Source organism: Corvus brachyrhynchos, unplaced genomic scaffold (assembly GCF_000691975.1).
Source record: "Corvus brachyrhynchos isolate BGI_N302 unplaced genomic scaffold, ASM69197v1 scaffold264, whole genome shotgun sequence".
Taxonomy (NCBI): domain Eukaryota; kingdom Metazoa; phylum Chordata; class Aves; order Passeriformes; family Corvidae; genus Corvus; species Corvus brachyrhynchos.
This window is the reverse complement of record NW_008237648.1, coordinates 323,689-340,550: the sequence shown is the minus strand read 5'-3', so window position 1 is coordinate 340,550 and position 16,862 is coordinate 323,689. Positions and strand designations below refer to the sequence as shown.

General features: G+C 41.0%; 1 protein-coding gene across 2 annotated transcripts in view; it reads left to right on the top strand.

The window, feature by feature from the left end:
- Positions 1-16,862, top strand: part of ITGA9 (integrin subunit alpha 9) — a 244,925-nt gene that overhangs the window by 192,690 nt on the left and 35,373 nt on the right. For both annotated transcript variants that reach the window (XM_017732049.1, XM_008631949.2), the window contains exon 26: positions 11,303-11,422. In XM_017732049.1, the coding sequence (XP_017587538.1) occupies positions 11,303-11,422 (120 nt within the window). The remainder of the gene's footprint in view (positions 1-11,302; positions 11,423-16,862) is intronic.

Genomic DNA, 16,862 nt, shown 5'->3' with positions numbered 1-16,862 from the left:
ATGAGTCCTCTGCTCCTGCTGTGTCTCCTACCTTTTTGGTGCCACTAGTCTTCCTGCCTTTTGTTATCCAGAAGTCTGCTCCTATTTCGTCTCTGTGTCCATTGACCTGGCTGGCACCACCCAGTTCACAGCCTCTTGTCTCAGGCTCCTACACAGAGCTCAATCTGCATTTAAATCAACATCTCAATCTGCAGCTTGCAAACCCAGCTACTTGCACCACATGTATCCCTCAACAGTCATGTCTGTAACTGTAGTCTTGAATTGCTATTTCATTAGATCTGTTAGAAAAAGGAATTCTTTTATATGTCAGGAACTTCTTTTTTCCCTTCTGTTTTATTTTCTTTGTTGGGTTTCCATACCATTCTGTGCAATAGGCTTGGAAGTTAAAATTAAAAACACAGTTAGCCATTGCTGGGAACATGCCTTATAAAGTGGCCTGCAGTCCTGACTGTTAATACATTGCTTGGCCTCTCCTTATTTCTGCAGCTTGCACAGAACACATCTTGCAATTGTATGGCAAAATTTCATTTGTGACTGAAGTAAGACCTGACTGTGATACCCATGCTCCAACTGAAATGGAAGAAGCCAGTATCTCGATGACAAATATTTTCATCTGTAAAAGGTTTTAGAATCTCTAAGAATGATAGGCACACTGTAAAATGTTTTGGACTGCTATGTTGAGCTTTTGATGGGGTACCCTTCCTTCTCGGACTAGGGTAAGGGAGCAGAGGAGGCTGCTGTTCTGCTAAGTTCTTTATTTCATAGTCTCATAGCTTTCTTGAAGGCAGAGTTCAAAGGGGGTTACATGATAAAGGCAAGCAGCAACAGCAACAGCAGGCAAAACTAGCTTCTTCTTCTATATGCTCTATATGCTCCATATATATTTTTCTTACAGAATTGTGGATTATATTTGCTAACTGACCAATAAGATTAACACACAATTCTAGTTTTTCTTTCCTTAACCTATCCTGGTCTAATTCTAACAATCGTTAAGTCTTGCATAAGTGTTACATAGGTATTACACAGATTTACATATACAGTTTCTGTCAGTTCTTATTGTTTATGTGAACACTCTATCTAAAAAACGTGAACAGTATAGTTCTATCTATGTTTTGTCTGAAGTAAAGAATTCTGTGAATAGGTAACGCTGCTGCAGCAAGAACTATGTTTAAGGTCTCTGCTACAGCTTTTTAATGTTTAAGGCACTTAGCACATATTTCTACTAAAGTTAAAAATCTATATTTCTATTTCACTTTGGTGTGGCTTCACATATCTTAGCTTGTCCACAGGTTTTAATTCAACCCCTGTGCTTTGGCTTCTCTCTGGGCCTGAGTCCAGAGGAGCTTTCACTCCAACACTGCTGTTTTTTAATGTTCAAAATCTAGAAATGCTTTTATCTAGGAATGCAAGCTCTGCTGTATTTCGTTGTTATCTGATGCTTAGAGAAAAAAGAAAAGAAAATTAAGCAAAAAAAGAAATTGTCCTTTTCCTATTCTCAGAAAGCCTTTCATCAAGCCTTGAGTTGCATTATGAAGCACACTGTATGTGTTGGGAAGCTGTCATAATCTTCAAACTAGAGCTTGCTTCTGGTTCCTGGGACACCCTAGCTGTAAAAGAGCATGTTTGACATGTTGTAGCAATGTAACATTAATCTGTAGTTTCAAGTCTTTTCTCATGTTAGTGCCATTTCCTCTCTGCTTTACGGTAATTCCACATGCCAGCTTCAGCACTGCTGTATGTTTTGCACAGGGTCATGTTCAGGCAAAAATTTAAGACATGGCTTGGTTCAAGGTATTAGTTTTTCTGTGTTCTCTTCCTGTGGAATGCAGAAAGGAAGAGTAGTTGTTGCAAGCCACACCTATTCAGCTGGAAATAGAGACTGGAAGAAGAAAATGTCTTTGTTCATACTCCTCTCTTCCTTTTTAAAGCTCATCCTGTACTCTTCATTGACCATAGACTGCTGTACTATATCCATTTGGATAGCAGCTCCTTCTGTACAGTTGTATGGACTTCCTATGAGTCTGTTTATGACAATGTTCCCTAACATTTCTTAGACAGTTTATCATGCTAAGGTTGAAAAGGCCTTTTTGCTGTCTGTGGCTAAATGTGGGCTTATTATCACATTTAAATGGTTCTTGAGGACCAGGTACCATTATTTCAATTGGCACTTTTACAGTACAGTGTACAATGTCAGAGTGCAAACTCTCTGTAAAGAAGATAAATGGAGAAGGAAGACAAATGGAAAAGGAAGGCCGATATTTTTGATGATAGTGTAAGAATACCAGTGGACCGCCCATATAAACACCAACTTTGTCAGAAACTTCAGTAGAGAATTTGTAAGGGAGATGCAAAAGTGTATGTAAGTATCTCTAAGTTGGGTAGTATGCTGTCTTTGAAATTAACCTTTTTTTACAAAATATGCATTTGTGCAATTCTCAGAAATAATTTCTCTGGATTTGGATTGATTTTATGTGATTTGTAATTATATGTTTTTTGGCTGGGGTTACAATAGGCTGTTTGAGCTCTCATATTAGTTGAATCACATGAAGGTTATCAGAGTTTTGATTTGGCTCTGTGATGACAGTGGTATTAACATACATATATATTGTCTGAAACTGGTGTTGTATTTTCAGGAGGCATACTTTATTTTCTTCATCATATGAGTTCCCATGAAGGTTTGGCTCTCTTCTCTGTATGTGAGCAAAACCAACAATAAGCTCCATAAGAACACAACAGTCAAATACCAGATCCAAGAGTCCACATTTTCTGCTCACTGCTTGTGTGCAGAAAGAGGAGGAGTTCTCTTAGGGAGCAAAAGGACTGCCTTTGGAAGTGTGGAAGGAAGAATTAGCTGGATTTTACTACAACAAAACTAGCCAAATGCCTCTGTGTCCTCCTGTATTGAAAGTGAGGGAATGCAAAGCTGACTGCATGAAAAGGCAAGCCCAGATAAAATGTATGCAGGTGCTGCAACACAGTAACCTGTAAAGCTTAAGGCTGTTGTATAGCTGTCTGGTGCTGTCTACTAAGCACAGGTATGCTCCATCAAGCCTTTGAACCATTCCTGCCTTCTGGATAGAGTACACTATTCTTTTATTTTCAGCTCAGTCACTGCAGGTTCAGTGCATATTCACAGTAATCCAAAATGTTACTGTATCCCCTATCTATCTATGCCCAAAATTGTTACTGTGTCTTTAAGACCCCTGAAGTTGGAAACTGGAATGGGGAGGTGGTGCCCAGGGCTTTTAAAAGTTGGGACACTCAGACATATCTCTCTCTTCCTGTTTGGCTTGCCTCTTGGCCTTTTCTTGCCTCTACTCACAATGGTAGCAAGTGGAGAATCTGCATTTTGCAATCAGAAACTGTTTCAGAGTGAATTTTGCAACACCTGTGGACAACACTAAGCCGGAGCTGGTCTGGTGCCAGGCCACTGCACGTCAGTGCTGAGAGTCTGTTCTTTCCTTCTCTCCTCTTCCCATTGGAGTAGGGACCCAAGGCAGCACACAAAAACTGGCGGAGTCCAGCAGGTGTCAGGAAGCAGCAGCAAGCAGCAACACTGATCCCATACATGCCAGCAATTCCTGTCTGCCACTAGAACTGCTTTGTAAGCTCCTACCTTCATGGGAAGGTTTGCTGCCTTTTTCCCTTTGTCTGTAGAGCCACACACTCAGCTGTGGCAGCCGCTATCCTAGGATGGGTCACTCTGCCATTTCAAGTTTCTCCTCGTCTCTGGTGGGGGTCTGTGAGATTTAGCAATTTTGTATCTAGTGATTATTTACTGGTTTCTTTGGCCTGTTGCTGTTTTGCTTGCTAGGAAACTGATATTTTTTCACTTATATCTACTCTAAGTAGAAAGGGATTGGTTTAAAATGAACAGGGAGAACTCATTGTAGAGTGTTCCCATTAAACTGTCTTAAACCAAGACAATGCAACACAGGCAAGTGGTTGTCCTCCATGGATTTTTTCTGCTCAGAATTTAGGTATGTTTATGTTTGCAATGATAATATATTTGGGGGAAAAACAATAGCAAAAAAAACCTTACAAAAAGTAAGTTTACAGTTGTGAAGACTTGGAAGGTGTCTTTATATGCATATCTATATGCAAAGATATTTAAATGTAAATTCATGAACCTAAGCTTTAACTGTCTGCCTGCAGCATGGGGGACTCCTGACTTTGGCCTGTTCTCCATGTCTGTGTTGGAAGGAGCAGCCTGTGGAGCTGGACAGTGTTCGTGATGTACCAGCTGTTTTTTTAATGCATACAGTAATACCTCTTCCACTCAGCAATCCATCACCACCCTCTCATTTTTTTGATACACTCAGCATTTTAAGGCACCAATTCTCTCCAGCTTACTTTTTTGATGCTTGGCTGGAGCTTTCTCCAGTAGCTTTGCAGCCTCCTTACCAGTGAATGATTTGATGTCTTATTGTTTTCATCATGTTAAGTTATTGTGGTGGTCAGCAGCTGGCCTGAAGGCCTCACAATAATAATTAATCCCATTTTATAACTCCCTGTTTTATAACTGAAATAATTAAGATATAACTGAAATTATAGGAGTACCCTGATGGGTAGGTTATGCAATCTGACCAGTGTGGACTGTTGGAGAGCAGGCCCAGGCCGCTGGGGACACAAGCAGCTATTGGCTGGTTGGCTGGGTGGCAACTGGTTCAGCCCATAGGGTTCGACTGCACGGACCTTCAACTCTATATAAGTAAAGGAGGACTCAATAAAAGTGGGCTGCTGTGCATGAACCCAATGTGTCTTGTCACTTGTCTGTCTCCAAAACTGTGACATTAAGTTATTCATTTTATTGTTTTACCTTTCCATTTGCTACTAGAACATTCCTTTTATAGATTTTCTTGTCTTTACACTGCAGTCTGTCAGGTAGAAACATACACCTGGGTAAAGGAATACAATACACAATAACAATAAAATACAGTTAATTTCCCAGGGATAGAGACAAGCAGGTTGCAAGGAAATCTCAGGTTTGTATTTTTTAAGACAACACTGCTTTTCTTAGTATATGTAAATAAATTAATATATATAAAAGGGATACATATGCATATATGTTCAGACATATAGGAGAATGGTGTCTTTACTGCTTTAGTCCTCCCAAGCATAACAGTACTTGAATGGAAAAGTCAACCAGCAGTGCAGTGTGGTTTGAAAGACCAGAAATAATCTAGGTGATAATACAGAAATAAAACAGCATTTTTTTATAAGCCCATGCCTTCCATGGCACTGTGGCTCATGATGCAAATGCATAAAATTCATTTAATACACATAAACAAAAAGAAAAGAAAAATTTTCAATTTGTATTCTGAATAAGCTTTTGCTGAAGTATGTTTCTTTTCTTTCTGAGTACCAGTGCAGTAGCATGTATCTCTTCTGCAAAGGGCTTTGACAGAGTATTTACTTTCATAAATTCCTACTCTTATTGCTAATTCTTAACTTCTTGCCTACATGCTTTACTGAAATAAGGTGTTTCAAAACTTCTTAAAAAAAAAGTTCTGTTTCTTCTTAATTTGTTAACCAAGATATAGCTGTCGGGATATAGCAAGTGTTTGGCACAGGTAGAAGATGAGCTGGTAGGTGCTCTTGTATGCCTGGGTTTGACATTGCAAAAATCAGTGGCTGGGTGGAAATCTCAGTTATTTTCCAGAAGGGCAGTTACACTGTGTAAAACCTTATTGAGGTGTGAGCTACAAAAAGCTAAATGGCAAACTGCACTGCCTCCTGGGCTTCCCCTCTTTCAAATCCTGCATGTACAGTGCAAAATGCAAAAGAAAAACATGAATATAAAAATCCTCATATGTCATCAAGACAATGATGTTTTTCATGGTTTTTCCCTGGCATTTTATCAGTCTGAAAACAAACATCTAATCCACTGTGTATTTTGTAACTGTTGCATGTGCTTTCTGTGAACCAGCTGCTGCCCCTACTGGGATATTTTGACAACCCCACAGCCCTTATCTTCGGCATCAGTTACTCTTATCACTCCTGTCTTCTCTATAGGTCAGGGCTGTGGGAAGTGTGCTGAGCTGGGGGCTACCTTGTGCTCCGCAACCTGTTAGCCACCCTGAAGAGTCTGTGCTGCTGGGGTGGAAAGGATAGGGAATTCAAGGTTTGCCCAAGAATGGCTTTCAGAGACTGCACAATGGCCAGTGGGTCAAGCAGCAGGTGGCAGATGGTGTGCTTCTGTTTAGTACCAATTACCCTCTGCTTGCTTCCCTGGCATCCTGCCACTGACTGTATTGCCTTCTTTCTTATACTCCAGATATGCAACATACACTGACTGTCTGTTCAGTCTGATTTGATTTGGGTTTGGCTTGGGTTTTTCGTTGTTGGTACCTTCTTTACCAAAACTCATTGCACTTACTGTGTATTAATGCAGGCAGATTTTGAGGACTTAAGACAGCTAGGGATATTAACATGCACAACATCCCTGCTCCTCTCCAAACCACAAAGCCATGAATGTGTTTTTTTAATGAATGTGTGTTGATTCCAGACTGGTAGAAGAAACCAGATAGATAAGAAGATGTTGCTCCACCCTGTTAGCTCAAGCTGTGACTGCAAAAGCTACAGCCAGGGTCTTCTAGGCAGTGTGCTTCAGACCTGAAATGTGAAGCTCTTGCTATGGAGATTATGTATGATTTCATCTCTGCAGCTATTTCTGGCTCTGTCTTTTGGCAGGATGAAGTACATAACAGTCTATTGTGCTGGAGATTGTGATATGTTAACATTTGCTCTCTGAGTAGTGAAGGCACCCACCTACTTTTGCATCCAGAGACAGCTTGAAAGGTCTCTTCAGTAAAGTTGGCAATACTTAAAATGTAAGGAGTTTGGGTTTTTAGAGTCAGAAAAGAAAATAACATTAATGTCTTGTTATCTAAGAAAAAGTCATCACACTATAAGATGGATGCTAACCTTAGCATCTATGAAAACTGGATTGCCACATCAGCTCATCCCTCCAATCTGCTTGGAAATACAAGTAAGGCAGAAGATCTATGTTTGATCTCTGTTTGGTGTTTCCCTTACACTGGCTGTGAGGGACAGTCTGCTGCTTAGAAAGCTCTCTGTTCAACAAAATATCTTTAAAAGTCTAACAAGGCTTTGTGCTAGTATCTGAAATGCTAAAATTATTCTTTTTCTTGGTTGAATAACTGGTCCATGTTAGACAGCTGTTTTGAATCTTGTGATACTAGTTATCAGAATATGTTTGGATAATGCTAAATATGTAGAGCTGTAGTTCATGTTTATTTGCTATGTTTTCAAGTCTCGTTATCATGACACCAAAGCAAGGCCATTCATGGTCATCTTTGAAAGGTTGTGGTGATCAGGAGAGGTGCCTGAGAACTATCACCCTGGTCCTGAAAAAGAGCAAGGAGGACCGAGGGAACTATCAGCCAGTCAGCTTCACGTCAATCCCTGGAAAGATGATGGAGTACCTCATTCTGGAGGCCATCTCTATCCACATGGATGACAAGAAGGGGATCAGAAGTAGTCAGCATGGATTCACTAAAGGCAAATAATGCCTGACCAACCTGATGGCCTTCCATGATGAGACAACTACCTGGATGGATGAGGGGAGAGCAGTGTATTGCCTACCTCAACTTCAACAAGGCTTTTGACACTGCCTCTCACAATATCCTCATAGGCAACGTCAGGAAGCGTGGACTGGATTAATGGCCAGTAAGGTGGATTGAGAACTGGTTGAACAACAGATACCAGAGTGTTATAGTGGCACAACATCTAATCAGAGGCCTGTCACTAGTGGTGTCCACTAAGGTTAAGTACTGGGTCCAGTATTGTTTAACTTGTTCATCGGTGACTTGGGGGAAGGGGCAGCAAGTTCACTGATGACACAAAGCTGGGAGCAGTGGCTGATACCTCAGAGGGCTGTGAAGCCCTTCAAAAAGACCTCAAGTGTTTGGAGAGATGGGTAGAAAAGAAGGGTCTGAAGTTCAACAAAGGTAATTGCAGGGTCCTGTGCCTGGGGAAGAATAACCCCCTGCACCAGTACAGGCTGGGGGCCAAACTGCTGGAAAGCAGCTCTGTGGAGAAGGACCTGTGGGGTCCTGGTGGACAACAAACTGTCCCTGAGCCAGCAGTGTGCCCTTGTGGTCAAGGTGGCCAATGATATCCTCAGGTACATTAAGAAAAAGCATTGCCAGCACGTGGAGAGAGGTTGGTCCTGACCCTCTACTCAGCACTGGTGAGGCCACATCTGGAGTGCTGTGTCCAGTTCTGGGCTCTTCAGGACAAGAGTGATGTGGAGCTCCTGAAGCAGGTCCGGTGGAGGGCAACAGAGGTGATTAAGAGAACGGAACATCTTTCTTATGAGGAAAGGCCAAGAGAGTTGGGCCTGTTCAGTCTCAAGAAGAGATGAGTGAGGGGAGCCCTCATCAATGTATACAAATATCTGATGTCAAGAGGATGGAACCAGGCTCTTCTTGGTGCTGCCAAGCAATAGGGCAAGAGAAAACAGGAAGAGACTGATGCACAAGAAGTTCCAACTGAGTATCAGTACTGTGCAGGTGACCAAGCAATGGAACTGATTGACCAGAGTTTGTGGAGTCTCCCTCACTGGAGATATTCCAGAACTATCTGGATGCAATTCCGTGCAATGTGCTCTAGAATGACCCTGCTTGAGCAGGGAGGTTGGACCAGATGACCCACTGTGATCCCTTTCAACCTTACCCATTCTGTGATTCTGTGAAATGCCTGATAACATCTCATCAATAGAGAAAAGCAGTGCGTATAAATGGGCTATATTCAAAATCTTCCTCCAGAAAATCTGTGATCTTAATCAGTGTTAAATTAACTTGTGAAACTGAGATGAAGGATGTCTAAGTACTCCTTTATTGGAACACTGCGACAAAATATAGTGACCCCCTTTCTCTCATCTGTGCCTGTAATTTTAGTGGCTGTTTGCTAAGGCTACATATGCTTATGGAAACAGAGAAATGTTTGATAGGCTGTCCTTGTCCCATCTCCCACTCAAAGAAGAGCTGTTGCCTGCACTCACTCAGGATCCCCATGGTTTTCTCTGAGGCTTGGAAATCTGCACAGTTGGAGAACCTAAGACATGTCTGGCCCCTGTACCAGTGCTGCCGTCTCCTTCCTTTTGCAGCCTTTTCTTGAATGCCCACCTTCAAGATTCATAGAAGTTGCATGGTATTGCATTGCATTTGCTGTCTCATAAATTAAGCTGTTTGAACAGGGTTAGCAGTAAGTGAATGTATTTTATGGGTTTTTCATTGGCCTTTTATCTTGGGATTGCAAAATTCTATGTGACTTTAACTCGTGGATTTTCACCTACTTTCAACAGTTAATTTCTTTAAAAAACTGATTTAACAATTCATATCTACAAAATGGTTTTGGCATTTTTAAGCAAAGATGGTGAAAGTGGTTTGTGAAGGAGGGAGGAAAACCAGCTACCTTGTCTTGCAAAACAAAGCCAGATAAAGCAAAAGCATTACCTTTAAAAAAAAAGCCTGCTACCTCTCTGCATTGGCTGGATATTAAATTGCAAAATTTAACATAGAAATAGCCCTCACTAAGGAGAGCTGTTTTTGAGTTTTCCGCTGAGGAACTAGTTTTGACTGAAAAAAGAGACTGAAAATTCACATAGAATGTATTAATAATATAATTTGCTTCCATTGTCTTCTTGAGACAGATGGCGGGAAGGCTCTTTGTTGTCTGTATTTCCCTGTCATACATGCTGTAGAAAAAGAGAGAACAGCTCCCAGCATTTCCAGAAGAACCCATGACTGCATGCGTCCTTGCCTCTTTCACACAATGTGTCTCGTAAAGCACAGCAGGGACGATTTGTATTTAATAGGGATGTATGAGTTGTCCAGTTTTTTGGGGGGAAAAAATAGTTAACAAGCTGTCTTAGTTTGAAAGACAAATATCTGCCAAGGAAGGTGGAAACATTCCTGGAATGGAAAGATGACCCCTCCCTCCAAATTATTGTGACTTCAAAAATTACAGGGCTTCCAGGCAAGAATATGGGAAAAGGAATAACAGTTCTTTACTAGAATATATATATGTAACAAGACAGAACAAACAACAACAACGACGATAAAAAACTCCCCAATAACAGACTTTTGCCACCCGTTAAGCCATTTCCCCTTCGGTGTAGTTACGACCACATCAGCAGGGGGCGCTGTTGGCTCACGTTGAGGCAGAGAAGGTGCAGTACCTCCCTTGCAGCTTCAGGGGGCGCTCAGATGCAAGAGCAGGACCTCCCTGGTGGTGATGGCAGCTCAGAGGAGGGAGAGGGAAGAAGGATCGACTCCCCCAGGCACTTATGCAAGTGGTGATCCATCTTTAGTACCACTAATTGCATGCTGGGAAGGAAGGCAGGGCTTTATCACAATGTCACACTATCGTATAGAGAAGAGGTCCGGCGGGGGCAGCTTCAGCTTCAGGTGGCTCGCCACGCAGTGGCTCTGAGGAGGGGAGGGAAGGAACAACTCCCCCAGGCACCCACGTGGACTGTGCTGGTCTCTCTCGGTGCTGGCAGCTGGCGAAGTCTCAGTCAATGGAGCAGCCAGGACTCTCTTTCTCTCTTGCAAGCAACGGACTTACAAGCAGGTGGCAGGCAGAGCTCCATGGCAGTGTTGAAACCGCTGTGCAGGAGAGGCCCTAGGTGAAAAAAACCCCAGGAGGAAAAGGCTACTCCCACCCAGCTAAGAAACTCCAAACCCCTGTTCCCCTCCCCAAAACAATTTCAACAGCATATCAGGGTGCTTGGCTACTTCTTTTGTTCCTTAATCGCTGTCTATTTACCTAGAAAGCCACCCCCAGCATTTTCCTGACAACAAATGGGAAGAAATTCATTTGAGAAAACCTAACCCTCAGCACAAGTTCATCATGAATGTTTCATGTGAAGCATCAGGGGGTTTGGCAGGGCCAGAAGATGATGAGAAAGACAAGCCATGCAAGATGTCACGCCAGCCAATCTAAGGGATGGAGTTTTTCATGCAAAACTTTGTGCACATTTGATGGCCCAGTACCTGAACAAGCTCAGTGTTGGGGGTTGGCAGGGTAAGTGTTATGCTGGAGAGGAGGCTGATATTCTTTGGATCCAACACATGACTACTCAAAACTCCCTTGAAAGCTTTAAATTCTTTGGGAAAAATTGATGGAAAGCACTAAGTTAAGGCGGCATTCCCTATTTGACAGATGAAGTATGATCAGTGAGGCCACCATACCATGTGTTTAATAAGATAAGTACAAGAGAAGACAATACAACTTCCAATTATAAAAAAATCTTTTTCTAATTGCTTTGTAGGTGGTCTTTGAGGCTTTACACAATCTGGAGCCTCGTGGGTATGTTGTCGGATGGATCATTGCCATCAGTTTGTTGGTGGGAATTCTCATCTTCCTATTGCTGGCTGTGCTCTTATGGAAGGTAAGGTAACAGATGCAACATAATGCCAAAGCTAATCCCAGGGGAAAAAAGCTTAAATTTATCCTCGTATTTAACATCCATTTTCTTTAGGAACTGAATAATTGTCTATCCCATTACAGAAGTCATTAATCAGCAAAACCAATTTCATATACAAGCTTTTGTGAGAGACTCATGATGTAGAGAAGAAGTGAAAAAGTGGGGGTTTTTAGAGCCTGGTTATTAGAAGTTGAAACCTCTGATAACCATTTCAGGACAATGGAAGGTCTCTCTTAGAAATCTACTGTTATATTACACTTAGATACTTTGCATTTCTATGTTCTTATGATGACTGAGGTTCACTGATTTCAGTAGAATTTCCTGAAAATCAGGCCAGCTTGCTTGACCAGCAAAGAGATTGGGTGCATGTCTAGCAAAAACTACTTGGTAGCTACTTTCCAAGAGGTAGATGCCCTTGGGAGAGGAGTATCCAGCAATAAATTCTTCAGATCCCTCAGACAAAGAGTTCCCGATCAGTAAAATGCCTTAACAGAGCAAGAAGCATCTCGACCTGTTAAAAGACAGCCTTCACACTGTCTCTGATAAGGCACAATTCTTTTACCCAGGGACTGCTATAGGGTAAAACTGGGCTGATGCTAACACTTGCCAGCAGCCATCTGGTGTGGTAAATATGAAGGGTAAGGAACTTCAAGTGTTTTCGTTTTTCATTTCCCTGTTACCAATCCATAAACTTAAAAGACCACAGTCAAGGTCAGGGACTGTCTTAGAGAGAACTAAATCTCAAATGCAGAATGGGAACAAGTCCAGCATTATTTTGCTTCCCATGGCAGACATCCAGCAGCCTGACTTGCACTGTTTAGCAGCATGTGTGCTGCAGGCTCTCCTAGCTGGCTGTTCTGATACTGGAGGTCACAGCCCCAATGTGCTGCAAAACGACATATTGCTGCAGGTTGTGAAGCTATAAAATGGATTTAGAAACCTAAAACTAGCCATGCAATTCTTATTTTAAATTATATAGATGTGTGTATAATTGGTTTATAGATTATACACTACATCATATAATACATAAATTTTATATGGGTTATAGATTTAAAGTATTTTTATAATCAGTTTTGAAGATTTTTAAGCACTGACTGGCCAGTTTCATTTGGAAAACAATGTCTGACCACAGTCTAGAATATCTCATAACTTCTGTTTCTCTGGCATTTGGGAAATACTTCTGCTTTCTGTGTCAGAAATAGTAAAAAAAAAAAAAAATCTGTGCAATTAAGACTGAAGAATAACCATGAGAATGGAAAAATGTGAGATTGGAAGAGGCCCAGGGTTTATGTCTCAATGACACACAGTTTTGATAAAGGAGTTACTGCTGCTGATACCTATATGACTGATTTCATATTACTCATTTCATATCATAAAAAGGCATAAGATGAACTGTTTGAAAATGTGCAAGATAAGAGAAATATCACCCTGTGAGTCTTCAGGTAAAACTTGCACAAGTTCAGTTCTTGGTCTCCACTGGAGTTAATACAGTCCTTTGCTTCCTGGGTTAATCTCAATACTTTGAGCTCTTTTAAATTTTATAGGGATCATTTGGTACATGTGAAGCAACTGCCATTTTGTTGCATGAAAGCTTTGAGAGAAATTCCAACTAACAGGAACAAATAGCTATAACTGGGTTTACATAGCTGTTTTTGCATGCATATGTGCTGAGGCAAAGGAAATTGAGAGGCCTTGCCCAGAGTCAGAGATGACAGTCAGGCTTTGCCAGATGAGTTCCAGTACTTTATCCACAGATTTGCATGATTAATAAAGTATCCAGTAATTTAAGGTTTTGTTTTAGAGAAAAGTTATTAAAACTGTGTAGCTGCTATCAGCCAGTATTTTAATTTATCTTAGTTTGAAGCATAAATATATATAACTTATACTTTGCACTCCCTAGTTACTGTATTTATTAAAATTATGGCAGTATTAAAGTTGAGATAAAACTGATATGGGAAAGTTGCAGTCCTACAGAGGAATCTTGTCTGATTGTAAATATTTTTTAGACAAAATTGGCCAAGTACATCCTACAGTCATTCCTAAATTTTGTGTGTGAAGAAGTAAAAAAAAAAAATCCCAACATTATATTAGAATTTAGTTTTTAAATGTGGAATGAAAGAACAGATTTTAATTAGATGGAGATTTGGATATTTTAGAACCGCCAGTGAGAACAAGAATTTACCCGACTTTTAGGACTAGATTACAAAATAAATCATATGTTTATTAAGAAATTAATTAGAGCTAAACTGTGGTGCTGGAAGGCAGCTGTTTACACAGAAAAGAGTAGGAGCTGGAGCAAATTCATTGTAACAGAACTGAGCACTGGCCTTAGTGCAGAGTGTGCTGGCCACGTCTGTGTCTCAGCCCAATGTGGAAAGTACACTCTTGCTGTGTGCACGACTACGCCACAAGTGGCGCAACACAATGGACAAATCCTCAAACATGCTGATGTTTTGCAAATGGAGTGAACAGTTCCTTAAAGTTGTAGAAGAATACTAGAATACATGTAAGTATTTCACATTACACACTGCTAGAATTAATAGCATTAGCAGGAGTGAGACTTCAGGGACATTCCAGCACAAAATTCTATTTTGAATCAGAATAAGTTTACTGTGCATCATACTAAGAAGAGTATGGTAATTATTTTATTAATTATTTGTAGATCTAAAATTGCACAGTTTAGGGGGTTCATGTCAATGGAAGTGATGTTAAATGTTTGGTTGTTTCTCTTCAAATAAAAGCTTACTTATTCATGTGCAAGATCACAGCCATGTTTATACACACATAAAAAGCTTTTTAGCTTTGAGCTTGATCAGTTTTTAAGTGGCTTTGCTTCTCTGTTTATTTTCATATTTAATGTAGACGTTGTGCATCCTCTGGTTTAAGTGCATACAGATTCAGAGGGGGTGAGCAGCTTTTCCCTGCCTTCCACAAGATACCATGCATAAGGCACACTGACAAGGATTCCCCCATTTTTGCCTATTTTGTTGGACAACCCAACTTGTGGATTTTTGCATCTTGTTCATCTATTCTGGGTAACTTTGTATAGGCATCTGTGGGGACATCCTCTCATACTTGCCAAATTCTCTGCAGCATAGCTCACTCTCCACACTCATGCCTCACCTGTGGTTGCCTATGTGCAGGAGGAGCAGGAAGAGCAGGAGGAGCTCTCATGCTGTTGCCCACAGCAATACATTTTGCTTTTTTATGTGGAGATTGGCATATACCCCTTTGGTGGCCTCCAGATGCTTGTGGAAAATGGAGCAGAAGAGGAGGTTGCTTTTCTTCAGGCCAGCTACCCACATGTTAGACAGGCCTGTAGTTTCACAAGCGCTGGCAAAAATTCAGGAGGGAAAGGCAGTGATGGCTGGTTTATTTTGGTGAGTGCTGTCCTGCTTCCCTCAGGTGTCAGGACTGCAGCAGCAATATGTGAGGACAAAGTCTCCTTCAGGCATAGTGTATTTATGCACATGTAGACCAGGTATACACCTTGCAAATGCAAAACTGAAGCATGATATATTCTAACACAATAAATATTCTATTAATGATAGTGCTTTACAATGTTTTGGACTGAAATTTCTACTTTGAACTGGCTTGAGTTGTGAAATGAATTATTTAATCCATATCATTTTAGATTAAGTGCACAGAAAAAAAAGTTATCAAAGAGGGAATGTGTAAGTGAGCACCAGGCTGGACATTTGGGGAGCTGAGTGATCCGTGGAGCCAGTTGTGGAAGTGATTTTCAAAACAAAGATTTTATATTCATTTACATTCATTGCAGCAACATTATTTTCTTTCTCTGTGGTATATTTAACACAAGAAATGGACTTTTATCAAAATTTATTTATCTTGACATTAAGCATCTCTCTGAGCTGAGCCTGTCCCTGTGGTATCCAAGCTCTGACTTGTCTAGCATTGCTTTCTGGATTCCTGGGTCAAAGAATTTATCTCTAGGTGTCCCTTATGTAGTAAGAACCTCTTCTTTGTGGGTTTTTGAGAGGATTGTAGAGAGGAGGGCAAGGAGAGTAATACCCACATACGTTGTTTTTTGACTAGCCAGAGGGTAGGTACCTGCTCTTCAGTGTTAGCTACACAGTACAGTTTTGCCTTTTGTCTTAAAATGAGAGTTTGAAGACTTTTTTTTTAGTTTTTAGGAGAAATAACTTGTGACTGCACAAGTGTCTTTGAAAGAACACTTGTATTCCCCTACACGGAGTAGTTGCCATTGCCTCACATATTGTTTCAGCACTCAGAAGATATCTGAAGCTAACCAAGGCTAAAGCTAACTTGAAATTCATCTATGTACAAAACCAAAAAAGCTTTTCCCTTTTTGAAAGGAGACGCTTTCTCTTACCTAGGGCCTCAAACATTAAGTATTTTTAAATGGTCCAAAACATACAGCTCATCATGTTCCAGTGAAAGAAAAAAAATACTCGTAAACTCTCCACCTAATCTTTGCCAGTGGTTGCTGTGTATACTGTGTTACAAGCCCCAAACCATTTTCTCTCCCTTTCATTTACAGCTCAGGTGGCAGTGTGTAACTACTGTTTCCTGAGCAGTCGTCATACCAAAACCCCCTTTCCTGGTGGCCAGGTTTTGGAGTAGTAGCTCTGCAATGAAATAAAAGTGATTTTAAAAAATACCACATAAACAAAACAACACCACACTTTCCTCCCGAGGTGTGTATGGAAATACAGTTACAGCACAAAACCTCTTCGGGTTTCAGTGTAGGGGAGTAGTGTGGCTGTTATACATACATGCACAGACACACACATGCATATATATACATAATCATAGAATCAAGGTTGAAGAAGACCTCCAAGATCATTGAGTCCAACCTTTGACCAATCACTACCTTGTCAACTAGACCAATGGCACCAAGTGCCACATCCAGTCGTTTCTTCAACACTACCAGAGATAGTGACTCTACCACTTCCCTGAGCAGCCCATTCCAGTGCTTAACCACTGTTTCAGTATCCAACCAAAACCTCCCCTGGCACAGCTTGAGGCCTTTTCCTCTCATCCTATCACTAGCTGCCTGAGAGTAGTAGCTGACTCCCATCTGCTACAGCCTACTTTCGGGTAGTAGTAGAGATCAGTGAGGTCTCCCCGACCCTTCTTTTTTCCAGGCTGAACAACCTTAGCTCCATCAGCTACTCGTTTTATTATTTATTCCTGTCTTGGTTTTGAAAGACAGGTGTCTGCTAAGGAAGGCAGAAGCCTCCCTTGAAGTGGCAGATGTAACCCCTTTCCCTCTGAGTTATTATAATTTTGAAATCAAGGGCCTTTAGGAAAAGATGTGGGAAAATAGGAATAACAGTTATTTACTATTATATATATAACCAGTCAAACAAACAACAATAACTATGGCAGTAACAGCAAACACAAACCCAGTCCCAGCCTT